Source organism: Tachyglossus aculeatus, chromosome 24, assembly GCF_015852505.1.
Source record: "Tachyglossus aculeatus isolate mTacAcu1 chromosome 24, mTacAcu1.pri, whole genome shotgun sequence".
Taxonomy (NCBI): domain Eukaryota; kingdom Metazoa; phylum Chordata; class Mammalia; order Monotremata; family Tachyglossidae; genus Tachyglossus; species Tachyglossus aculeatus.
In genome coordinates, this window is record NC_052089.1 from 13,010,794 (window position 1) to 13,037,732 (window position 26,939).

The 26,939-nt window shown below is 39.1% G+C and overlaps 1 protein-coding gene across 3 annotated transcripts in view; it reads right to left on the minus strand.

Moving 5' to 3' along the window:
• The window catches only part of EPHA6 (EPH receptor A6), a 357,034-nt gene that overhangs the window by 158,693 nt on the left and 171,402 nt on the right, over window positions 1-26,939 (minus strand). For all 3 annotated transcript variants that reach the window (XM_038766398.1, XM_038766397.1, XM_038766400.1), the window contains one exon: window positions 1,273-1,397. In XM_038766398.1, the coding sequence (XP_038622326.1) occupies window positions 1,273-1,397 (125 nt within the window). The remainder of the gene's footprint in view (window positions 1-1,272; window positions 1,398-26,939) is intronic.

Sequence of the window (26,939 nt, forward strand, 5' to 3'; positions counted from 1 at the left end):
TACTAACTCTATTGTATTCTCCTAGTTGCTTAATACAGTGCTCTGGACACAGTGAGCACTCAATATATACCACTGATTAACTGATAGACAGTCCCACCTCCTTCTTGCACCCATGCTCTGTGACATCTAAGTTCATCTGGATTCGGTCAGGATTGTCCTCTTGGCTGTAGGGCTACAAATGCCCTGTTTTATTTCTGGTTACTGGTTGTAGTAGTTCTGTATTTCATTTTTTGTTTGACTTACTGCCTAATCTGCTGAGAGGCCAAAAAAACCAGCAGAGCATTTACAAAAATGGTTTACTTCATAGCATGCTATGGTACCAGTATCAGAGACGCACTTATATTGCTTTGGTAACTTTCTGTGACTGACAGTGGATATGGAGGCAAAGTAAAGGCAAAACCAAGCAGACGATAAAGGCAAGGATGCAAAAGAGGCCTAAAGGCAGACAAAATGAAATGAAGTTTTATTGTGAGAAAAATGAATGTAAGACTTTTGGGTTACCTGAAAACTAACATAATTCCGGCATAATTTTGTAGCTCTCATTTCCTTCTTGCAAATTTCTGACCTGAACTCTGATCACCTACTATATCAATGCATGGGAGTCTGGAGCTACTTACTAATCATTACCCTCTCTCCTACTGTTTCCAGGCAGAAGGATCAATGAGGCAGCAGCCTGGAGAGGCTTCAGCAAGGAACATCCTGGCCCAGAAACAGAGGCGCCAATGCAGCCAAGGCTTAGCTCAGGCAAGCTTTTCACTGGCCCCTCTACCAAATTTTCTCTAGGATTCCCTTAGTTCAACATCCTCTGGCCTTCCACTCCATAAACCAGTAACTTTACTCCTACATCTTATGCTCCAAATGCCAGTGGACACTCCAGAACTCCAGAGAAAACGATTATCTTATTTCACATTACATCGCTATAATTAAAGCCACTGTAAAATACTTCTTCATTGAATTAAAGTATCATTTCGCAGCCCTATAAATGTCAGGTCAGAAGGTGAACTACTTTCAACTATGTGGTAAACCACGCTATAAACTGCTGAAAGAGAGAGATACAGATATCGTAATCCTCCACTTTTATCTGACACAAAACAAGACAGAATCATTAACAAAGCAAAAACAGAACACTGAATCAGAAGAAACTGAAAGAAAACATTGCTTACAAGGTTTAAGCCAAGAAAGAACAAGAATCAATGTCAGGCAGCATTTTTAAAAACCATAACATGTCAATCTCTTTTTTTTTTTTTGTCTGGAGCTCTACATAAGACCTACTTTCTCATAGTACTTGATCTCGTAGTCCAGGATGGCTCCATTGGTAAAGTCAGGCTCTTGCCATGAGAGAGCAATGCTATTTTGGGAGGCCCAGTCCTTCCTTACCATACCTATCAAGGAGGGTGCTGAAAGGGAAAGAGAATAACTAAGGGTTAATAGGAAAGCAGTTCCACAGCCTTTTCTTTCAAGCTTAGCCTCTCAGCAAAATTGTTAAAGATGGCACACATGACTGATGACTTGCCTTGGCTATCACCTTGGGATTCTCATACAATATATTAAATAAAACATTAAAATACACAAAAAACCGCCACCACCAGGACTCACTGAAACACAAAACTATCCAAGAATGGGAAGAGCATCTACCTTTAAAAGAGCATCTACCATTTTCCTTTAAAAAATGGTTTTGTCTAGTTTCCTAATGCTCACTAAGCTGGGCTTCTACATTCTGACAATCCAGAAACCAGTTAACAAAGACAAGAGTAAATATAATAATTTCCCATTCTGGTTTCAATGCACTTTCTTCTGAAGTATTCCTGGTATTATAAAAACTTTTTAGGTCTTATATACATACACAGACATACATAATATTTATAAGGATACTTGTGGTTGGTTGACTGGAAATTTGTATTAGTGTGAGTGGGTATGGCTGGTAAAATCTATGTGTAAATCACAATCCCTTTCCCATTGTGAACTTTTGTACGTTATACACAGGTGTGGATGCTGTGTCATTCCTCCCTCTTGGTGTCACATTCTTAAAGTCTCTGATCCAGTACAGTCACACAATGTCTGACTGCATGTGTACATGCATGTGAGAAATTTTCTGGTGTGTGCTGTGCATAGGGATATTACCAATGAAAATATTTAGCCTTAACATCTATGACCTAAACATATCTTTCATACTTAAATATCTCTCACCCTCTCTCTCTTCACAATATGTTCTTTATAGGCTCTAAAGCTATTGAAGTCTACCATGAACACATCTAAAATACTAGTTTTCTAATTGTTCTTTTCATTCTTATGAATCCTTGAAAGCTACTGGAAAGAGTTAGAGACTGTTTGTCAGAAGACCGAGGTTTCTGCATTTCCAGAACTGCATTAGCAGTTGGTCAGCACAGCTTACAGGAAAAAGATGAGAAACCCCTCAACCATTTCATATGAGTATTCTCTTAGCCGTCTCATTTACATAGCATTCAGAAATTAAATTTTCTTTAGTGGATTATTTGGGGGTAAACATTCATTTTATGGAACATTATAGCCATAAATCATTTTCTTCAATTAATGTGCTTATTCAATTGCCTGGTAAACAAATACAATATTTTATTTGTTAACTTGTTTGTAATCACAGGGAATGAAAGAAGTATCATTAACTATAACTGGGAAATGGTTTTGGATTTTTTTGGCTTTTAGAACTGGTTAGAAACAATGAATAGAAGCTTTCAATGAAGACTAAGAAAAGCTGTTTTAAGATAACCACCAAGGGTCAAAAATTCAACATTTGAAAGACTTAAGATAATCTACTATGATTTTTGAATGTTATTTATGTTTCTTTATAACGGCGCTCTTTGACAGGCTTGGTGCTAAGTATCAAACCCAAGTCATACAGTTTCTCATAATATATAAACTACTTCATGGGTGTTATGCTCCTTTAGACATTACATCCATTTCAAACATAGGGTAATTCTGCACTGTCATGTAGTGAGGGAATACTTGAGTGCAGAGAGTGCAATGCTCTGTAATAATCACTTGATAAAGTACAAGAAAATCCTAAACACACTCCCTGCTCATAATGAATTTACAATCATTCATTCAGTGGTATTTATTGAGTGCTCTACTGTGCGCAGAGCACTGTACTGCTTGGGAGGGATCAATACAGTAGACGGACGATTACTCTCCCACCTTGAAAGCCTTACTGAAAGCATCCCTCCTCCTGGAAGCCTTCCCTGACTAAGCCCCCCCTTTCCACTTCTTCCACTCCCTTCTGCATCACACTGACTTGTTCTCTCTGTTCATCCCCCCTCCCAGCCCCACAGCACTTATGTACATATCTGTAACAATTATATTAATGCTTGCTTCCCCTCTCAACACTGTAAGCTCACTGTGGGCAGGGAATGTGTCTGTTTATTGCTGTACTGTACTCTCCCAAGCACTTAGAACAGTGCTCTGCACACAGTAAGTGCTCAATAAATACTACTGAATGAATGAATTACTACAATACAGAAGATGGACAAGATCGCTGCCCACAAGCAATTTACAGACTACAGGCTAATAATAATAACAATGATAACTGTGATATTTGTTAAGCACTTACTATGTGGCGGGTGGCAGGTTAGACAAGTTAAGGTAATCATAGTCCCCATTTCTTATCTGTTGTCTCTCTCTTTTTCTATTTTTTTGGTATTCGTTAAGTGTTTAATAATAATGATGGCATTTATTAAGAGCTTACTATGTGCAAAGCACTGTTCTAAGCGCTGAAGTGTTTACTATGTGCCAGGCACTGTACTAAGCGCTGGGGTAGATACAAGATAATAGGTGGGACACAGTCCATGCCTCACATGGTGCTTACAGTCTTCATCCCCATTTTACAGATGGGCTAACAAAGACACAGAGAAGTTAAGTGACCTGGCCAAGGTCACAAAGCAGGAAAGAGGAGGCGCCACCATGAGAACCCAGGTTCTTCTGACTCCAGGCCCATGCTCTATTCACTAGGTCATGCTGCTTCTGTTGCTGCCAACCCCTTCCCCAGACCTGATGTATGTAGCCCTGGATCATCTTTTCATACACATAAAATACTGATAAAAATCATTAATTTTGTTGTCTGTCAAATAAGAGTAATTTTTGATCATTTATTCCGTGCAGAGCCCTGTACTAAGCACTTGAGAGAATACAATAGAGTTAATAAGCACAACCACTACACTAAAGAGTATACAGTCTAAGAACTAACAAACATGACTTAGGTGCTGGTGTGTACGTGGGTACTTTAGGCATGCATATATGCAAACACTCCAGCAGCTCAACATTCTGACCCACTAGGAATGCAAAAGCATGGAATTTGGGATTATTTCTTCAATGAGTTTCCTTTTTAAAAAAATTGTCTTTATTGGGGCTAATAAAGATTCTCCGAGTCTGAAGGCAGGGTGTTTTTCAAGCCATCCCTTTGAATTTGATTTCAACATGCAAATGCTCAACTCCAAGTTGCTGGTTTTTCTGATACATGTTGCTTGTTTTTAAATTCACTCTGCTGATGAAGGAGGGTAATTGTATAGCTGCAAGGTAAGCGTCTACTGTAGGCTCAGAAAGGGGTATGTCTAAAATTCCAGTGCAATTCCATTTCTGAAGGTCTGTTAGAAGAACACTTCATTTTTACAGTGTGAAATATATTTGCACCGTGAGACCATCTTCCTGCACTGAAACTTTCTGAACTTTTACTTTCTGGAAAGTGGTTATTAAATTGTGCATGCTTGCAGACAGCATAATGCTTCTTAGCAATACACACTGGGCTGCATCTCTCCATGCATTGTATTTCTTCTTATCAGTAGTTAATGGTAATACATGTACAATATTATCTATTTATTTCCACAGTGCCTATCCCGCGCCTCTAGGAACCCAGAAATATGCTTTATTTTCATTTTCTCAGATATCACATCATCTTCCATGGTATCTCTGAATAAATTCATTCTGTACTCATCAATATTCATGAAAAGCTCCATGCCAAAGAAACAGAAAACTCTAAAAAAAAGTTTTATTTAGGTCATATTTTTGTTTCAGGAAAGTTACCTCTGGAAGCAGCATGGCCTAGTGCAAAGAACACAGGGAGTCAGAGGTCCCGGCTTCTAATCCCAGTTCTGCCACTTGTCTTCTGTGTGACCTGGGACAACTCACGTTACTTTTCTATGCCTCAGTTATCTCATCTGTAAAATGGGAATTAAGATTGTGAGCCCCATGTGGGACATGGATGGTGTCCAAATTAATTATCGTGTATCTAACCCAGTGCTTAGTACAGTGCCTTGCACATAATAAACACATAAAAACTATGAATAATATTTTTATTGGAAAAACTGTTATTGCTGCTACTTTAAAAATGGTTCCAAAGCTTTCATTATGAATTCTGTGCTGAGAAAATAGGTTTTGGGTCCTATTCACCCATGTTTTTTTCTTTAGATTTTAGAACATTAGGCATGGGGAGTGTTGGGACTAAATCAAACTCTCACTGATGAGCCAACTAATGCATAATAAATAATAACTGTCATATTTTTAAAGTGCTTATTATGTGCCAAGCACTGTACTATGGAAGATACAAGTTAATCAGTTCGACAAAGTCCCTGTGCCATATTGGGCTCAGCATCTAAGGGGGATGGGGGTGGGGGCAGAACAGGTACTGAATCCCCACTTTACAGATGAGGAAACTGAGGCATAGAGAGTGCAGTTCTCTCCATTCACAGAGGAATCTAATCCCAGCTAAAATGAATCAATACCCTGGAGAAAACTCTTGCAGAGGACTTGACTTCCCACAATAGCTCTATTGAAGGAAAGAACCCCAGGATAAAAAACAAACAGAAAATGGCCAATACTCAGAGCTCGTGCCAACCAATTCTACTGTACTGTACCCTCCCAAAGGTTTAGTAGAGTCCTTCGCACACAGTAAGTGTTCAATAAATACCAGGGATTGATTAGTCAGATTAAAAGAATCCAGGACATCTTACCGCCAAGAGACTGCATTCTCAAAACCTTGCAGGCTTATACCTTGCAGATTTCGAGTAAAGAGAGCTCTAACACAATCCTGCCTATGGCACACACACTGAGTTAGGGAGCGTGCATGTAATGGGAGGATGCTGATCTTTCAAGTCAGCATCTACTTCACTACTGCTGTCTCCCCTTGGTGGACGTACAAATGATATATTGAGCGCCCACTGAGTTCAATGCCCTGTAGTAAGTGCTGGGGCAGACATGAGTGACAAATAAGATAAACGTCCTGACCACAAGTGACCACAGAAAAATACGGTGGGCAGGGGGTCAGTTTTATAAAACGCACCCTAGGCTCCAAGAGTATTTAATTATATCATTTAATCATTTTAGGAATAAGGTTAATCTGTTCAGGAAAGTTTCTCTGGAGAAGTCTCCTTTTTCACTTTTCCTGCTTACGGCTTGGCAGGTTGCTCCAGAACCAGATTCCTATCCTTACACTCGCTGCTTGTCCTCTAACTCTGGAAACTAGGAGCACCTAGTGCCTGAACATGGGGCCAGTGAGTAATGTGTTAGCACGTGCTGGAAGTTAATCACCGTCCATAGTAGCTAAAGTAAAGAACACTTTATTAACGATGAGCCAGAATGACACTGCATGGTCAGCACTATGTCCAGACATAATAAGACCAGCAATATTATTTCTTAAAAGTTCTTTTCAGTAGACTCTGCCTTTTAAATTTCTTTCTTATGGCCCTATGACTGGATGATTTAATGTGTTCACTGTAGCTTGTCTTCTCACTACTGTTTCCAGTAATTTACACCACCTATCCTTGCTGGTATTATTTAATTCTGCGGGGTTTTGGGAAACGGTTTGTATGACGGATCCTATAAGAAGTTATACTGCACTGCAAAATATGAGACCAAAACTATGTTCAAATTAGACCACTGTAGCAATCTGCTGACCTTATTACTGCCTGTCAAGATTGGGGAAATAGAGAATATGTTGCATCACTATTTTCCAGGAATTAAAGATGGGCTGCTCAACAACTTCCCAAGGGCTCAGAAAAACTTGGACTAAGAATTAGAACCATTACTACAGAGGGCAGAAAGGCTTGCTCTGTCTCTCAGTTCAAAGGCCACACACTTCCTTCCTTACATTACAGCCATTAGATCATCCTCAAGACCAGTAATATGCTCAATCTCCCAGCAAAAGGCTGCTGCAGGTTCTACCTGAGGAGATTACGCACCTACCAATTTGGGACCCAAGCTGAAGGGTTTGTTTATCATATGACAGGCCTTCGTGAACATGTCTACCATTCCCGATAAAAAATATTCTGCCTGTCTACAGAACTGTCCTCACAAATTAGTTATATTCAGCTTCCTCTCAGTTGAAAGATCACAAGTTAACTTGTAGTTATAGAATCACGTGCGCGGCAGGTGGCCGCCACGCGCTAATCATGTGCGCGACACGCGGCGGTCACACGCGCGGCACGCGGTGATCATGTGGGGGGCGCGGGGGCTGCTGTGGAAATCCCTGGGCATTAGGGCTCATGGGCAAGGTGAGGTTGTAAAACTGTAAATAAGGCAAAAGAAACATTTTAAATACACTGTTAATGAAGCAAAAGTCAGATGGTGTGGGGGGGGCCGCAGACCAATAGGAATATAAGCAGCAGCCGGCAGGCCGGCTGAGGCTGTGGTAAATAGAAAGGGGGTAACTCTCTCAGAGCATACATTTCGAGAAGACTGACTCCAAGAAACAGAAATGAAAATGACCCCTGGAACTCAAAGGAACTAGGGGAATATGGCAGCCGGGAGTGATTCTTTTCATGCATGTGCTGTGGAAGAAATTGTTGGTCTCAGACAAAACAATTCCACTAGATGATTGAATTCAAGATTTCCGTTTGTTCAGATGAACTAAATCACATTTATATTAATTTGCACATAAAGCAGCGAGGCTCAGTGGAAAGGGCCCGGGCTTGGGAGTCAGAGGTCCTGGGTTCTAATTCAGCCTCTGCCACTTAGCTGTGTGACCTTGGGCAAGTCACTTCCCATCTCTGGGCCTCAGTGACCTCATCTGTCAAATGGGGATGGAGACTGTGAGCCCCATGTGGGATTCACATGGACTCACCCCAGAGCTTAGAACAGTGCTTGGCACATAGTGCTGAACAAATACCAACATTGTTAATTTTATTATTAGCCTCTCCTCTCTCATCATCTTATGCTGCTTGTTATGTGGCCCCTCCCTCCACCTACCCCTTCAGGGCTGGCTAAATTGAGGGTGGTTGAAGCTAGGCCTGGCAGGATGGCTGGAGAAAAAGAGAGCCCTTGTTCAATTACTCAATCACTTTTTAAAATCACCTGGAAGTTGATCAAAATAGAAAAATTAGCCAGCCATACTGACAAAAGATGGCCTCATTCTTATGAAACTGCCCTACAAAAGTCACATATCTTCAATTATATCTTTAGAACAACTGCCCAGAAGAGCACTCTGAAAAAGATACAAATATTCATCAAAATGATTGCTTAACAAAGCTAATGAATTAAATCAATTTAATGTGTAAGGAAAATGAGCATCTGAAGAATAAGAATCACACTCCTTTTCATAGGAAGGGACAAATGTTTATACAATTTCATGGCAATACAGGAAGCTTAATATTTAATATTTTCTAATCAAAGCTTTTTTGTAGTTAGCGAAAATCTCATAATTCCTGGTTCCGTTTTCTTTAGTAGATTTGAGCTATAATTCCCCATCTCACCATTTTAAGATCAGCTCTATATTTGCACTATACACAAAATTCAGGAAGTTCCAATGACTCCATATTTAAGACCTCAAAGCACTGCTGAATTGATAGATATGTTTTGGAAAAGGATCCACCATCTAATTAGACATTCACAGAAATGGGACACAGCAGGTGAAATGTGACATTAACTTCCTTGAATCCATTTGCTATGTGCCCAAATCTTGATATTGTATATGCTTGTCACTAATACATCTGTTTGATTTAGTGTAATGAAGGAGAAGAAAACTATAATACAAAAAAATGATAGTTTCTTTTTACCTCATGGTATAAGACAAGAGCATGGACACTCCTATATTTTAGAGACCATGGAGCTTTTTAAAAACATATACACATCTATTTTATTTTAGAATTTTTTGTGAAATTCAATTGTAACTGAGATATTAGCAAGCTATTTAAGGACAATATTGCATCAGATGGCTTTATGAAATTGCCTCTACAAATAAACAATGATTTCTAGATTATACTTGTCAAGAAGAAATGCATTCTTTCAGTGATTCTATTGCAACCCTAGGGTGCTTCGGTACAGTCAGGTAAATTCAGATGCATTTTGTGTTTACCAGACTGCAGATTTAAAGCAAGGCACATATTTTTAAAAAGAAGATTGAAAATTAAATTTTTCCTGTCCCACATTAAAGAGAAATCAGAAGTAATTGTGTAATTCCCTGCTATAAAATTTTCCGTTCTCTTCCAGTAATGGATCTTACTCAGGGGAAAATCTACACTAGTCAGGACATATTTGGGATTCAAACACAGAACCCAAATTCTATTTCCAACTAGCACCTGCCAGCCCTGTGACCTTGGGAATGTCACTCTAAGTCTCAGTGCGTCAATTTCTTCATCTATAAAATGGGAATAAAAATTCGGTCCCCTTCTTTCAGTGCTAGTAATAATAATGGTATAACATGTATAGTCAAAAGAACATTCAATTTTGCTTATTCTGGTTCCATTGCTCATGAATATTTCTGCTTCCCTGACTAGAGAGAATAAGGTACATGTCTTGTGCTTCTGTCATTCTTCCTTAGCACATACTGTGTGTTGCACTCAAAATGCTCTCAAATGCCACTTTTACAACTAGAGGAGTGGTCAGGGCTAGAGAAGCACTCAAAATGCTCTCAAATGCCACTTCTACAACTAGAGGAGTGGTCAGGGCTAGAGAGAAGATGTGAGAGACATCCACATAGAGATGGTCGCTGAAGCCATTGGAGAGGATGAACTCTCTGAGCAAGTGATGGTAAAGTGGGAAGAGCAGGGGATCCAGAAAGAACCTTGGGAGACAGCCACACAATCTGGGGCAAATTTGAGTATTCTGCTTAGGAGATACTTCGAGTTGAGAAATGAAAATTCAGCTCTGACTGTGTGTTTACTACCATCCGATTAAGCAGAGTTTCTCTGCAGATTCTCTCTCCCCTCTCCTCTATCTATGCCCCACACAGGCAGCCCCCTTCATGTCCACAAGGTAATACGTAAGTTGCTAAATATTTTAGAGGGGTGGGAAAGTTGTATTGCTGATATTCAGATGGGTTGTTAACAGGTCTCTCTCCAGTGCAATCAGTAGGATATTCCCATATTCCTAGCAGGGCACCAAGAAAAGCAGTGTGGGGTTGTTTCTGTTGAATGATTAGAGAAATAATGAAATGCAGCGGCAGGCACACTGGCACCATTCTTAGTTCAAACCTGGAGAGAGAACACATGGTCTCTCAGGAGGAAGGCCCATTCAAAAGCAGGGCCGTCAGCCAGGTGCCCCTACAGCAGGTTTAAACATTTATGGCAGCGCAGCCATGTGGGAGACTTTGTTTTTATCATTGATCAAATAACGAAGCAGGGAGTTGACATCAGCACGGTTTCCCTCTCATTTTCTCCAGTTTGCAATTGCTTTTCTGGGTGTTTTTTCTATTATTCTCAAACCATGCACTGTACAAGGAGAAGAAAAAGACACAAAATGAAGCTTTCACAGTTCCCTAGAGCATCTCCAAGTGTTTGAAAAGTGTCTTCCCTAAGACATATTTCTTTTTTTAATGACCATTATGCTAACCAGCCAGCTAGAATAAATATAGTTCTCATGGGTGTTCATTCATGAGCATGCACTGCTTTTAATAAACACTATGCCATTATAAATAATTACTATTGCTTGTACTGTATTGTTTTGTCTCCATTACAATGTAATATTATGGCACGCTAAAGGCCAAATTTTGTCAACTATAAATTAACAATAGAAAAATGAATAATTTCATTGATTACTATAAATTAAAGTTCAAGTTAATAATTCATGACCTCCTGTTTTCCTCTACCACCTTTACTCTTTTCTAAGAGGGAGGAGAGATCATAAAAAACAAAGAAAAATGCAATAACTTTCAGATAATTTAAATGTTCTGCTTGAGTGACCTTCAGATTAAGAACTATGATGCAAACCTCTAAACTGTTTCATCTGAACTAAAACCTTCTGACCTTTGGAGCCTGACCGTACTCGAATGACTGATGATGCTGATAAAATGAATAAAAATATCCTGATGTGTTACGGCTTCATCTATCATCTGAACACTTTCATTGTTTTATGATGGAAAACGATTTAAAATTTTTAAAGGTTGAAAGGCATGGATTAAAAAAAGGAAAATGTCCAAAGTTGGTTCTTCCATAACACGCGCTTTCATTATGAGTTTTGGATAAAACAATAGGGAATACTTTTTCCACAATATTTGTCTGGACAGAATGTTATGTGGTGATGGAAGAAATATTTTTGTGCTTCAGCATGAATTTCAGCCTCTCCTGAATACTACAACATGAGTTTTATGAATATGAGGGTCTTCAGGATCAGAATTCTTACATTATAGGAAAACCAACAGAACTTATATAACAGGCGGACCTATGGGTCCATAAACCCATCGTCTCGGAGCGAATTTCAGTAAAGTCGCCAACTTGTACTTCCCAAGCGCTTAGTACAGTGCTGTACTTAGTACAGTACAGTAGGGAGCTGGGCTGAATTGATTTAATTGAATTTTACTGTAGGCCTGATGGAGCTCACCTCCTCCAGGAGGCCTTCCCAGACTGAGCCCCCTCCTTCCTCTCCCCCTCCTCGCCACCCTACCTCCTTCCCCTCCCCACAGCACCTGTATATATGTATATATGTTTGTACAGATTTATTACTCTATTTATTTTCCTTGTACATATTTACTATTTTATATATTTTATTTTGTTAATATGTTTTGTTTTGTCATCTGTCTCCCCCTTCTAGACTGTGAGCCAGCTGTTGGGTAGGGACCGTCTCTAGATGTTGCCTGCTTGTTCTTCCCAAGTGCTTCGTACAGTGCTCTGCACACAGTAAGTGCTCAATAAATACGATTGAATGAATGAATGAATATGGAAAATAATTTGTCCACTCAGTTCATGCTATCCAGTTTACGCTGATCCCAAGGTTAGTCTATGATGAAATAGACAATTATGTCCAAGTTGAAGATATCCTTTCTGATCCTTTCTCTAGCATCTATGAAATAAGTCAAGGTAACGTACGTCAGATATCTTCGAGGGAACAAGAAGAGAGTTGGAGCTGACATTGGAACATGCTTTTAACTCTCAAATCAACAGCCTTTGAGCATGAAGCTGGAATTAATTCTATTTGAGCCAGTATATATTCATGTCTGTGCTCTGGAAGAAGAGCCACAGAAAACATACACTTACTATGCAGAATTAGGAAAATGCCAGGGACTCTAACTAAAAGCCTAAAAACTATCCAGGTGCTAAGGAAGTCACCTATTAAACACAAAGATTTTCACTGATGACAATACTGAAAGCTATCACCAATTCTGCTATTGCGGTATCACACTGCCCAGCCGTGCATGGAGACACAAACAAGTATACAAATAAATCAAGTAACTTGACAAGTCCTTTGCATCCATGAATTTGAGTGTAGGGGCAAATGACACCAAGGTAAAGAGATAAAGCGTTGTTTAGTGGAAGGAGCATGGGCTTGGGAGCCAGAGGTCATGGGTTCTAATCCCAGCTCCGCCACTTGTCAGCTGTGTGACTTTGGGCAAGTCACTTAACTTCTCTGGGCCTCAGTTACCTCAGCAGTAAAATGGGGATTAAAATTGTGAGCCCCAGGTGGGACAACCTGATCTCATTGTATCCCCCCAGCACTTAGAACAGTGCTTCGCAGATAGTAAGCGCTTAAATGCCATCATTATTATTATTAAAGACCAAACTGAAGGTCTTATTATGCTATATTTACTATACTATGGAATAATAGAATTACAGATAGGATACTGGAATATAGTCAGGCTAATAGCACTGAAGCAGCGAGGGCTAGCAGATAGAGCACAGGGTTGGGAATCAGAAGGACCTGGGTTCTAATTCAGCCTCAGCCACTTGCCTGCTGTGTGACCTTGGGTAAGTCACAACTTCTCTGTGCCTTGGTTACCTCATCTGTAAAATGGGGATTAAGACAGTGAGCGGTCTGTGGGACGGGGATTGTGTCCAACCTGATTAACTTGGATCTAGCCCAGCACTTAGTACATTGCTTAGCACACAGTAAGCACTTAAATACCATAAAAAAGAAGCTCTCATTGCAATAACCTTCAGAGAGTAGGCAGGCAAAGAAAATGAATGTCTTAGGGAAGAAGCACTTCTGATCCCATCCCTTTGTATCTTATCCAAGCATTTGTCCCCTCCCCTCTTTCCTCCCTGACCACCTTCAACTGTTCACTCTCCAGTGGCTTCTTTCCCACTGCTTTCAAACATGAAAATGTAAATAGCCACTGCAATATCAGAGAGAGCAGGAGAGAAAATCAATCAATCAATCATATTTATTGAGAGCTTATTGTGTGCAGAGCACTGTACTAAGCGCTTGGGAAGTACAAGTTGGCACATTTTATCTCACCATTTCTTCTAAACTTCGTATTTTGTTTTTCTACTTTAACATCCTTGTGGTGCTTTGGTAATTTTGCAATTTTTGCAATGCAAAACTTGATTTGGGGAGTTGACTTTCAGATAATGTTCCAAGTCCAACAATCCCAATATTTCATGTGTCGAAGCAGTGTCTCTCCCAAGCATCACCACTGGGTATGCCTATTTCAGTGTGGAATGAGATTTCTCGGCCAAATTTCCTGCTGGTAAACTGGTCTTTAAAAATTTCTTAATTTTTTTAACCTGTTTACTTCATTTTCAAACTTATAAGTCTGCTTTTCTATGATCACCTTCAGTGGAAGACACAAAGAACAAAATACCATATTTTGTTCATCTAAGGAAAGCCTACAAAGCTACAGCAAAAAAATAGGAACCTACTGGAGTAAAGGTCATCCTCTGTCAAACAATACTATAAGAGATTTTTCTTTCAGTAAGAAAATCATGAATATTTTATCTGAACAATTTTCAAGCACTGAGCTTGTTGCAAAAAGCTGTTTGTTGGCATTTGCTGGTGATGTCAAAATAGGTTACTGTAATTTAAATACTCTGCTGAAATGCATATCAGGACATTTACTAAAGCATGTTCATTTACCATATATAAATTCTCCCAAATATATACTTGCTACAGCATTATAGAAATTTGCAATATGGCAAACCTCTCTAACTTATTAATTACTTTTACTCAGAACTTTAAATAAATTACACATTTTTTGTCAATGCAAGTGAAGGCAGCTATTTTCAGAAAATTAATGAGAGACTTAATTTTTCCTTCCTAAGGGCAGCCTGAGTCAAGAATAAGAGTTATACACTGCAACTGTCAAAGGGCCTAGTATTAGCTAAGTCAGCACAGAACACATTTTTCCTCATGAAAAGTAATTTTTTGATAAAAAACTAATCCAAGTACTGTAAAAGTGAATGCCATATGAAATATCTTCATTCCAGTAAAACATACAAGAACAATCTTTTTAAAATCAGGAAGGTACTGTAGTACCTAAAAGCAAGATTAAAGTAAGAGTTGGGGGTTTTTTGCAATGCTATTAAATGTCCTTTCACGCAAACTGAAAAAGCCTGGTGACCATTCTTCTCAGCAAGGAAATAAAAAAAGTAAGGGGTTGTTTATTCTCCGTAATTACGAGGGCTTTAGAGATCACTATGGAAATTGCTTAAATAGCAGAACCTTACAAACTCCTAGTAGATGAGAACAAGAAAATGCAGCTAGTATTCAAGAAGCTTTAGCAGTCACACTGGATGCTTCTTCTCTGTGGGAACCCTACCAGATTTCAGCCAAGCCTTATGGCCGTGAGACAAAAATTCTATCAATCAATCCATCAATGGTATTAATTGAATACTTAATTACTATGGGCACAGAAGCGGATGTTCCTTTCCCAAAAGGAAAAGAATCTTAGAGTCTAGAGGTGGAGAGAGGCATTTAAATATATGCTAGATATGCACACAAGAATGGGGGGCTGAGAGGGTGGTGTGAATATCAAGTGCGTAAAGAGTGCAAATCCAAGTGCAAGGGTACCTTTAAAATGCCCATCAATAAATCACAAGTGCAGATAAAACAGGAAAGATGAGCTTATATATTAAAGGAAAGTTATAGAATGCCTTATGCTATGAGGGTTAAAAGTTATTAGGAGGAAATTGAGGTGGGACAGTGGTGTGAGACTGCAAAAGATAAGACGGGAGAAAAGAATAATAATCTTTCCTTTTCCAATTGGGTCCCAATCACCCTGCTCTCTCACTTTGAAAACATTAAGGGATTTCTTGTGGGATTGATCTCATTCTAGGAAAGCTCACAGTATCTGAATCAAGTAGTAGAGATTATACACATAGGATGGGGAGAGATCACAAGAATCTCTGATAGTTTATGTTTTTCCTGCTGAGAATGCTCTACTCTTGCCTTTGTTAGAACAGGAAAGTCATAAACAAAGTTTGCTTCTCCTTGAGGGTCACTAGTTCGCCTAAAAAGGAACACTCAGTAATTAAACTGAATTTAAAAAGTCATGTCCATTGTTCATGTTTTCTAATCCATCCCCTTTCATCCTCTTCATTCCAGATTAGAGAAATTTTGCTACACCACACTTCACACGCTGGTTGTAATGACTGAAAACATTTAACGATTATTTTGAGATTAATAATTTATTTTGAGATTTAGTTTCTGTTTGTAAAACTCTGACTATAATTTGTGCCTTCAGGCAATTTGGGATATTGAAGAGACATATGGTCTTCTCTACAAATCAATGAGGTTTAAACATAATAAGGATAATAATAATAATAATAATAATGATGATGATGGTATTTGTTAAGTACTCACTATATGCCAAGCCCTGTTCTAAGTGCTGGGGGAGATACAAGGTTATCAGGTTGTCCTGCGTGGGGCTCACAGTATTAATCCCCACTTTACAGATGAGATAACTGAGGCACAGAGAAGTTAAGTGATTTGCCCTGTCACACCACTGATAAGTGGCAGAGCTGGGATTAGAACCCACGACCTCTGACTCCCAAGCCTGTATTCTTTTCACTAAGCCACTCTGCTTCTGCATTTCAGTTATAGCAGATAAATGTGGAGATCTCATTGCCTAGAAATGATAATTAAATCCATCATATTTCATAAGATGCATAAGTAGATGTGTGAGCTCATGCATTCACCAACTAAGCCAGACGATCAGAATGTATGAAAATGCTCAATACCAGTGCAAATGATGCTAGCAGATTGACATTTTGGAACTCTTCAAGGATTCTTAAACTGTAACTCACTTATCTCTTCTGTTTTCCATCTGAGAACTAAATAGCTGTGTTGTCGGTGATCACACAGAATCTGATTCACTTCCTCTTATCCCTAATTGCTCCATGGGTCTAAAAGGTTGGCCACAAAAAGTGCAAATGACAAGATCAAAAAATTACATTGATTAGTGAGAGTAGAAAACACTTCAGCAACCCAAATAGCTTTGAAAGTTTGGTTTCAAGTGAAATGATAAAAACAAAATCGGAGTATCTATCTTCCATAAATTAATTAGTGAAGGTTAAAACTCAGGTATCATTACAATTTTTTACAGCCCTCAGAGACATTTTGGCTTAATGATTGTATATTATTTTAAACATGCTTTATTATTTAAAATAGCTGAGTCCCCATTTTTAAACAAACTAAATAAAATATTACATTGAACTAAAGAATGACTTTTAATGTAAACCCACAATTCCACTGGCATGTATAGGAAGAATTAGATTTTCCAAATTATGCCATTTCAAAGGCATTGCAAATTCTTCACAAATCCATAAAAATATCAGAAACCCAAAGAGGAAAAGAATATGATACAAAATACCTAGAATGAATATGGTTTTCCTAAAATAGTGATTTGGTTTCATTCTTTAGATCAGTTTATAATCTCCTAAACAGCAGTATTTTCCATTATTAAAGCTATTTTCTGAGAGAAGCAGAATAGTTCGGGTTTTGTGGCTGATGAAGTCTGGTAAGTCAATTTTGGTGCCAATCTCTGATTTCAAAAGTAAATGGTCTGTGAGATAATGTTCTAGTTTTCCTCTGACTTTCAAAATGAACTGGTCTCATTATCAACAGAAACAAATTTCATTACAGGAACTGTAAGCTTATAAACCTTCATCTATTTGAATCACATTAGACTCAGTCTCTAGAGAGTTGATGAAAATCATAGTTTGTGATTAAGTTACCATTGGAAGGCTGAATTTCACAGATCATATATACTGGATTTTAATAGACAAAATGTAAAGGGTGAATTGATTGTGACCATCTTTGAAAATGTTAAGAATATGCATAGAAAATTACTGAAAACGTTCTCAGCATGAATTTTAGCATGAAGAATGCCCCCTACAGCTGGAAAAAAATCCTACAAATTATAAACAGAAATATTCAAGATTTAAAATTGGACTGTTTGAAAATACACTAAAATACTCACTTTTACATGTCAATGGCAAGATGGTGAGGCCAAGTGGAAAGAGCACAGTCCTGGAAGTCAGAGGACCAGGGTCCTAATCCTGGCTCTGCCACTTGTTAGCTGTGTGACCTTGGGCAAGTCACTTAACTGGTCTGTGCCTCAGTGCTCATATGTAAAACGGGGCTTTAAATCCTACTTTTTCCTACTTCACCATGAGCCGTATTTGGTACAGAGACTGTTTCCAACCTGATTCTCTTGAATCTACCCAGTTCTCTGTAAAGTGGCACTGTAAGCCTTTCAATACAATTAATATTATTATTATTATCAATAGTACTATTACTAAAGTATAGCTTAAAGGGCTGATGAGTGATAAGCAGCCCCTCCAACAGGCACACAAAAGATTAACAATATGGTTCTGGAACACAGTCAGCAGCTCATTGCCACTGAAATATACTAGGTCATATGAAGAGAATAGATACATTTCCTCAATATCTGGTTTAGGATGAACTGAAAGGTGGCACACAAAAACCTACCTATGTGTGGGTGTATCTGAAACACACTCATCAATCAACCGGTGGTATTAACTGAATGCTTTCTGTGGGCAGAGCTCTAAACTTAGCACTTGGGAGAATACATGCCAGGGGGCTTCACCTGGCTCTGAATTACTCACTGAGGCTCCTGTTGGCCCACTACTGGGTTACTTTCCTAAGTGCAAGTAATTTTAAGGAAGCAGCCGCTCAGAGCCAGGGAGAGAAGCATGGCGGATTCAAATAAAGGAGCTTCAAGTGCTCTTAGCAAGCAAGAATTCTTGGTAATCATTCCAAGAGCCAGTCTCACACTAAATATCAAAAGCAAACTTTTGGTTGCTCCAACAGCAGCAAAGTGAGCCCTTACCTCTCCCCTTACGCCTGACTTCCAGGAGATCAAATGCGTGGGAGAGAGGTTGCCCCACTGGGATTCCCACTGACCCCCTGCTCTAGCCTAGGGAGGAAATGAGCCATTGCAACATGAGGCCTTCTCAACTTTAAGAACTTTGAGAAATTCATAGTACTACATCTTTCATGTTTGTTACCATCCTAGTATTTATATTTTTGTTATGTCTTTCCTTGTCTGTCACCAACTCTCTCCCACTGGGGACTGTGTCTATATCTCACCTGTGTACTTCTTTCCCAATGTTCAGAATAGTGCTTTGCCCATAATTGTCTAATAAATTCTATTACTGCCTCTGATTATTTAGCAGCCACTTTTGACAGGCATGAAGAAAACACCCTCATGACTTTCAACTTCACTGACAGAGGAAACGAAAGCTGAACGGGAGTTAAATCTAGGGCCACACTGGCACATCATCCTGGCCCAACTCCTCGGTTTCCTCTGCATTGTGCTGGTCTTCACTCCTCTCTGGGTCCTCTCATCCCCACTCAACTTTTCTCTTGTCAGGGGATTGAGGGTGAAGTTTGAGGCCCCTGAAGTTGATTTTCTTTGAAGAAGAGTAGGCGGTCCATTAAGCAGTCCTCCAAAGAATTAAAAGCACAATGCATTCTCATTTTCAGTTTTATCTCTAGAAAACAAAGGGTCATCTTAAAATCACTTAAGCAATTACAGCACACTTTCAATTATCTGCACTAATGGAGAGATTCCATTGTGTAGATAATTGAAAACCAGAGTTACTTGCTTCTCTCTGAGGAAAGCACTTTTTTTTTTCACCCAGCATCATGTTTTGTCCTAAATTTCAAATCACTGAGCATCCACAAAAAGTGGCAAGGATTTCCCCTTAAAAAAACAAACAAATCTGTTCAGTGGAAGAATCCCATTTGATCGGTTGAATGGATTGAGTTCAAAATTTGGGGAAATCTAGATCATTTTTTACAGGGTTAAAGTAATTCTGTATTCACTTGGAACAATCTCTGAAATCTTTTCTTAAGAAGAGATCAATCAATGGTATTTATTGAGCAGTTACTGTATGCAGAACACTGTACTAAGTGATACCTAAAAGAAAACATTACCTGCACTATTGACACATATATGTCATTTTAAATAAAGGGTGCATTTCTGTCTTTTTTGGGCCAGGGGTGTATCTAAGTCTATGAAGGTATGTGGGTATGAATGGGTGTGCATAGTCTGTGTTTTCATGAGCATCTGAGTGCAGATTGTGTTTGAGGGAATATGTATATGACCATGAGGCTTTGAATATGTACATCTCTACTAGGCATGCATCTGAGGGAGGATGAGGGACAATGAAGGAGTTGATGGAAAACAGTAAAAAGTTTAGCATTGCCTTCAGTGAAGATAACTTTCCAAGTGACTTGCGAGAGAAAATTTACTGAAAGATGATACTACTAATGGTGAAACCAGGGAATAGGTGTTCCCACAAAGGGCTGCTCCCTATTGTGCTGACATATCTGATGCCCACAGGGCCTGAAACTACACTGGGCTTTGCCTCATGATCCTCACAAAGCCACTTCTTAGTTGATTGCGGCATGCCAACCCAGACTGCAGGCAGATGTGGTATCTCAACATTCAACTGCCGGTGTCTAAAAACACTGCATCCTTAAAATGTTTCTCTCCTGCTTTTGGTCACTCCATTTCAGCTCCCATTACAGGAGCCTTACATTCATTCTGTGCCTAGGTCCCACCCAGAAGGGACCCAGAGATTTGATGCTTTGTGCCAGGACTTCCTCATCAGGGATTGCCATTCAATGGGATAAAAGACAAATTGATGAAACTGCTTAGGGTGTGTGATGTAATACTTATTATTGTGGATCCAGTCCCAGAGGGAAGTAGAGTTCTTAGGCTAATAAGACTGACACTGTTGCAGGACATCATTATCAGGGACCCTGTTTTGCCGTTTGATGGTAAGGGAGTTGCTCAAACTGCTTGGGGTGTTAGATGTAATAATGCTTTTTACATTCCAGATCTTCTAGGTCAAAAGAAATCCGGGAAAAATTACAGTTCTGAAAACTTTTGGTAGTTTGGAATGAATTCAGGGGCCCATACGACTGGGGAAAGGTTTTGTACAGGGAAGGCACAACTGTCCCTCAAAGTTTCTATGTAATCTCTTCCATGTGGAAAACAGTTCAGCAGCCTGGCCAGAGAGGAGCCCCACGATTTCAAGTTATTCTGCTAGTTACCCACTAGTCAGTTACTCATCAGAGCCTTCACGGCCTTAAAGAGGCCCAGAAGTTAGATATTTGACACCTCACATTCAAACTCGGGCAGGAGTGATTTCTGTTCCACTGATGAGGAGTCATTCTGCTTTTTTCCTTATATAACGACAAATAAAACTCATCGATCACATTCATAAACATTATAAATAACATTAATATTAAATACAAAGTCTTTAAAACATTTAGAATATGTTTTGCATCAAGTTACTTGGGGGATGGGGGGCAGGAGGGGAGAAGGATTTGGGAAAACTTCTTGAATTCAGTGTTGGTTGACTGTACTTGGGAAGTCAAATTAATCCAGCTAATTCTAAGCAATCATTTATGACACAATGTTAGAATAGTAGAGCTGTCCTTTGTGTTCAAAGATGGAGCATTTTTTTAACTCTGTTTTTAAACGGTATTTTCTAAGCGCTTATTCTGTGCCAGGCATTGTACTAAGTGCTGGCTTTGGTGAGATAGCATTCATATTTGAGTGAGAGTCAAGTTCAAGTACTCAGGATGGTGATTTTTAGCTTGCTCTATTCAACATTTTATTTGGCTTCCACAGCTTTATCAACACTTCACTGGACACCCTGAACAGAATGCCATATACGTAATAGCAAAAATATAGACTTGACTAAAGGCCTAGATATCAGCAAACACCTGTGCTCTAATGGATATGTAAGGAATCAATAATTCACTATGTAGAGTTTCCATAGAGTTAGAAAAGGCTTAAATCAATACAGTCTTTCAATATAAGCTAAAACAACAATAGCTCTGAAACACCATACTGAATTGACTTAGACTGATTAACAGCAAGCCTGCTGAATTTTTTAATAAATCAAACTTTGCAAAGTTTACCCCATGAGTGCTGCAAATAAAGAATTATGGGGGCTGAGGGCACCTTCTAAAATCATATATCAAAAATTAAATCTTATTTGGAAGACAAAATGAATTTAACTTTGCAAACTTTCCTGTCTTGAGAAAAGATAGCTTTCAAAGGATGGAAAAAAAAATCAATAAGCAAAGTAAATCTGGCTCATGGAAGACATTCTGCCATGAATTGGGCACTATTACTTTATACTATTTATATACGCCAAATATTTAGAAGAAGCAATGTGGTTTAGTGGAAAGAGCACAGGCATGGGAGTCAGAGGTCATGGGTTCTAAGCCTGGTTCTGCCACTTATCAGCTGTGTGCTTTTGGGCAAGTCACTTAACTTCTCTGTGCCTCAGTTATCTTTAAAATGGGGATTATGACTGTGAGCCCCATGTGGGATGACACGATTACCTTGTATCTACCTCCAGTGCTTAGAACAGGGCTTGGCACATGGTAAGCACTTAACAAATACTAGTATTATTATTAATAATGCTTTCACTCTTGGAGAAGAACAGGTTCAAGCTCAGAGGTGTTTCTGGAAACCTATGTATGTCAGAAATTTGGTTCATGAGGATATTGGGCTTCTGCCAGTGCTATTTCACTGGGAAGAGTATAGGCCTGGGAATCAGAGGACCTGAGTTTTAAACCCAGCTCAGCCAGTTACTTGCTGTGTGTGATCCTGGGCCAGTTACTTAATTTCTCTTTTCCTCAGTTTCTTTATGTGTAAAATAGGGATTCTAAACCTGATCTCCTTTTTCCTTAGAACATGAGCCTCACGTGGGACAAGGACCGTGTCCAACCTGATTAATTTGCATCTACCCCAGTGCTTAGTAAAATGCTTGGCACTGCATTTCGTAAGCACTTAAAAATATCACAACTATTATATTATTATTATTATGAGTCTTATGATAGGCTAATGATATATATGAGGTTTAAGGTAAAGACCATTGCATATAATTAGGATCACTGCCTGTTGAGTTTAGATAGTTTGATGTTGTGGAATATTTTACAATTTAAAATATATTGACATTGGCTTGGTGTTTAATAAATTCTCTTAGATTTTTTTCTCTAATCTTAAAGCTAGATGAGCTTCTTATTGGATTTATTTATTTCCTTATCCACTTTTACTAAGAATAAAGTAAAATTAATCCAGCTAATTCTAAGCATTATGCTATATAATTCTAATAAATAAATAAATATAACTAAGTCATTTTAAGATTCTTTTATCTTCTCGATTACTGACTGCTTTCCTAAATGTTGGTTGAATCTGCTTTTTATGCCTTGTGCATACAAGTCTCTAAGCAGCGGATCCTCAAGCTGAAGGGACCATGGCGAGATTTCCTTTGTCATATAGTAATAATACTATGTCACGGAGTATGGCTCCAATTCCATTGTTGAAATCAACTTTTGTAAATACCAGCTGAGCATGCTCAGAGCATTAAAAAGCTCTAATCCTTTATTCTGTTAAACAAAACCCTTATGGAGCTATAGCTGCTTGACATTTTATTTGATTTGCTTCTGTAAACACTGCACTTCTGTCTACTATTTGGTTGCTGGGAACCCCTTGCCTTTAATTTTCCAATTACTTGATACTAGGCTGAAATTAGTCATAAAAACCCATCTCCCAGTGAAAAGCATCCTCAGAAAGTTATAAATACTTAATGTCATAATGACTATTATATAACTAAGATGTGACTATGACATAAGTTAAATAATTCAGTGGTAACGGTCTCATATTCTGCTAGGAGGTCTCAGCTTGTTTCCCAGGGAATCGATGTAAGCCTTCCTTGAAGAGGGATTTAAACAATCATCAGGAACACAAAAATTATCATCCATCTGCAAAATGTGATGTTCGCCTTAACCACATTTACTAAATCCTGCTCCATCTCCATAACCCTGCTTGTCATTTCTACAGGATTTCATATTACTAGGCTTAAAAATAATCCATCTGAAGCAAATACAATCAAAATTTCCGCACAAGCACAAATCCTCTAAAAGATGAGAGGTGAAGCTATGTAGCACTTTTGAACCCGCCGTCTGATTTCCTTTATGGACTCTGCCTGGTTTCTTTAGAAAGTGCTTAATTTCTTCAGGACCCAGGGCATACGCTAAATTGCATTGCTGGTGTTAAATTCCTGCTATTATTCATGGCAACTGTTCATGCACCTGGTGTCTTGTACACGGCACTGCAATTTTACCCCTCTGTTAAAAAGAATTGATCACTTGATCGCTTTTGAAAAAGATTCAAGCTGTTAGATCCCGATTACTTTGGGGATGCTATTAGAGCCTAGTGGGAGAACAACAAAGTCATTTATTCAACACAGTTTCTTAGTGATAGCTGCAGTAACTCTAGGCATGCTCATTAATGAGGCAAGCTGCCTAGTTTGTGCCCCCAAATGATGCAAACCTATGATTTTTTAGTTCTGTTCACGCACAAAGAAAAACACATTTCCTTAGTGTTTTCCTGCACTTTATGTATATAAGGAAACCCATCTTAGCTTTGTATTTTGCTTTGTGGGTCTGGGCATATCATTGTGAAAGCAGACGTAAAACCAGTGTATGGGATGATCAAAAGATAGCAAATGGATCGTCAAAGATGAGACCAACTAAGAGGACTAGCATGGCTGAGGTCTGCTTTGCTGAACACCTGGTTTCCCCCCTGAGCTTTGATGATAAAACAGTTAGACAAGAATAGAACAATTTGTTCTCTCTGTTCACATACTTTTAGGCACATTTCCTCATCTGTAAAATCAGGGTTTCAATGCCTGTTCTCCCTCCTACTTACACTGTGAGACCCATGTGGGACAGGGAATTGTGTCTTATCTGATTAAACTGTATCTATCACAGTGCTTAGAAGAGTGTTGGACACACAGTATGCACATATAATAATAATTTCATAGCCTGCCATTATGGTGTTGGGAAAATTTTCTTTCTCATTATTCTTTAGCACCCAGGGCCAGGGATAGGAATTCCTTTAACACTCCAACACAGTCAACTGTGAATAAACAAAAGTCTGTGGCAATTCATATTAATTCTGCCCATTTCACAGGATTCGGGAGTCTGTGGGAAATGTATAGATATCATAGAGACACAGCAGAACTAAGACTATTATTTTGAAAAATGAATCAGTTGAATTTTATGTTTGGTAGCTCACTGCCTACTGAAAACTCAACATGCCATAACATAGCTTCCTTGCACGTGAGCTATTTGTGTTCTGGGGCTTTACTGTTGATGATCCTGTCTTTGCCTTGGTTTGAGTAAGGCTCATAGGACTTCCTAGTGAAACTGATCAGAAGTGTTTTCTTTCAAGATGCAGTCAGTCAGGTTGGTCACAGTTTCTGTCCCATTAGGGCTCACAGTCTAAGTCGGAGAGAGAACAGCTTTTGAATCCCCATTATATAGTTGAGGAAATTTAGGCACAGAGAAGTCAAGTGACATGTCCAAGGTCACACAACAAGCAATTGGCAGGGCTAGGGTTAAAATTTATGTCCTCTGACTCCCAGGCCTGTGTTCTCTCCACTAAGCCTTGCTGCCCCTCACGAGAGTTTTGGAGTTTCTCCACCATCATCCGAGTGGCCTCACACTAGCATGTGTGCTGTCTAGGGTTGTCAAAGCTCATTCTGTGTACTCTATGATGGACGCCAAATGGGTCCTGTTGGCCATTTCAACTACATAAACCAGAATCCTTTAGTTACCAAATTGCTTTTTGGCACCGACAGAAGATTTAGGATGGACTTCTGCCATTCTGTCTAAGGCTAAATAGCTAGCAGCATCTGCAGTGTGTGGTACTCAGTTTTAGGGCCGAAGAATGGCACACTTAATTGCACTAAATGTGCAACTGATGGTGATTGAGCTTCAGATTGGCTAGGCAGTACAGCAAATTTACAAGGTCACTCAAGAAGGCCTACTTCATCATCATCATCATCAATCGTATTTATTGAGTGCTTACTGTGTGCAGAGCACTGTACTAAGTGCTTGGGAAGTACAAACTGGCAACATATAGAGACAGTACCTACCCAACAGTGGGCTCACAGCCTACTTAATACTTTAGACTACTTATTATCTCAGGAAGAAACATGAAGTTTCTTCCTGTATGCCAGGTTAGAACTCTTGACATTTCATTCCACACGTCATCTTTGTCTTGCTATTGTTAACAATACTGCCCAATTACAACTTATTACAAAAAGAAGTCTTCCTCAAAAAAAACCAGACTTCTGCTGAGTAATCCTCACTAAGGTTCACGGTAGAAGCAACAAGATTTTCCATGAATCCAAATTATATCAGGCAATACAATGTCAGAAAGCCCTGTGTTTCCCAAGTGCCAGGACAGTGATTCCATTTTAAGTATTATAATCAATCAATGGTATTTATTGAGTCCTTATTATGTGCATATAAAATATATATTACTGGCAGGTACAAATACACATACAGCTACCTACCAAATAATTAATTAAAACAGAAGTCCATGCTACTGTAACTGAGTGTTGTGCAAATCAGGGCAAAGGGGTGTTGAATCCCATACCTTGGCGAAGGCTGCAGCCAGGAAAGGCATGTGTGAGGACTTCGAAGTAGGGAATTGTGCACAGAATTAAGTAGGTCTGCTTTTCTAGTATGGATGTCATGGCCTGGCGTATAGTAGCGGATAATCATCGCGCACCTTCTGAGTCCGAGTAAATCCTTGAGAATCTATAAACTTATACCAGAGTCATTACTCTCTCCCTGATTCTACTGTGGCTACAAAGTGCACAGACTGTCTGTTTTTGATGGTGAAGACAGAAGATTATTTTCATTGACTGAACCAGAGCTTTGTATTTGTTTCATGTGACAGTTTACCCTGTAGGCACTTTCATACACAATCTAGTCCCACAGTACTTATGGACATATTCTTATACTCTTATTTCCCCCCATCTGTACTCTATTTTAATGTCTGTTTCCCTTGTAGACTTCAGCTCCTTGTAGGCAGAGATCATGCCTACAAACTCTAGTGTACTGTACTACACAGAGGCATTTAATAAATACTAGTAATTGATTATGTTTTATACGACTATCTGACCTTTTTTAATGGCAAAATCCTATCCATTCATGAGACTATGGCTGGAAGACCTGTATACAACTGACATTCCACACTGTGGACATGTAAAGTGACTTTCAGTTACCTGTTTTTCCCAATAATTCTCCTCACTGACAGCCACCCTTCTTCTGATTATTGCATTCCATGCTAGCCTGACTGCTGCTGCTGTCTCCCAACAGCATCCTGCCATACCACATAGTTTGTGACTATACTTCACTAGGGCCTTTAAAAATGTTCTTTTTGCCTTTTCTGCTTGCCTGTGCATCATTTCAGTTCATCTTCA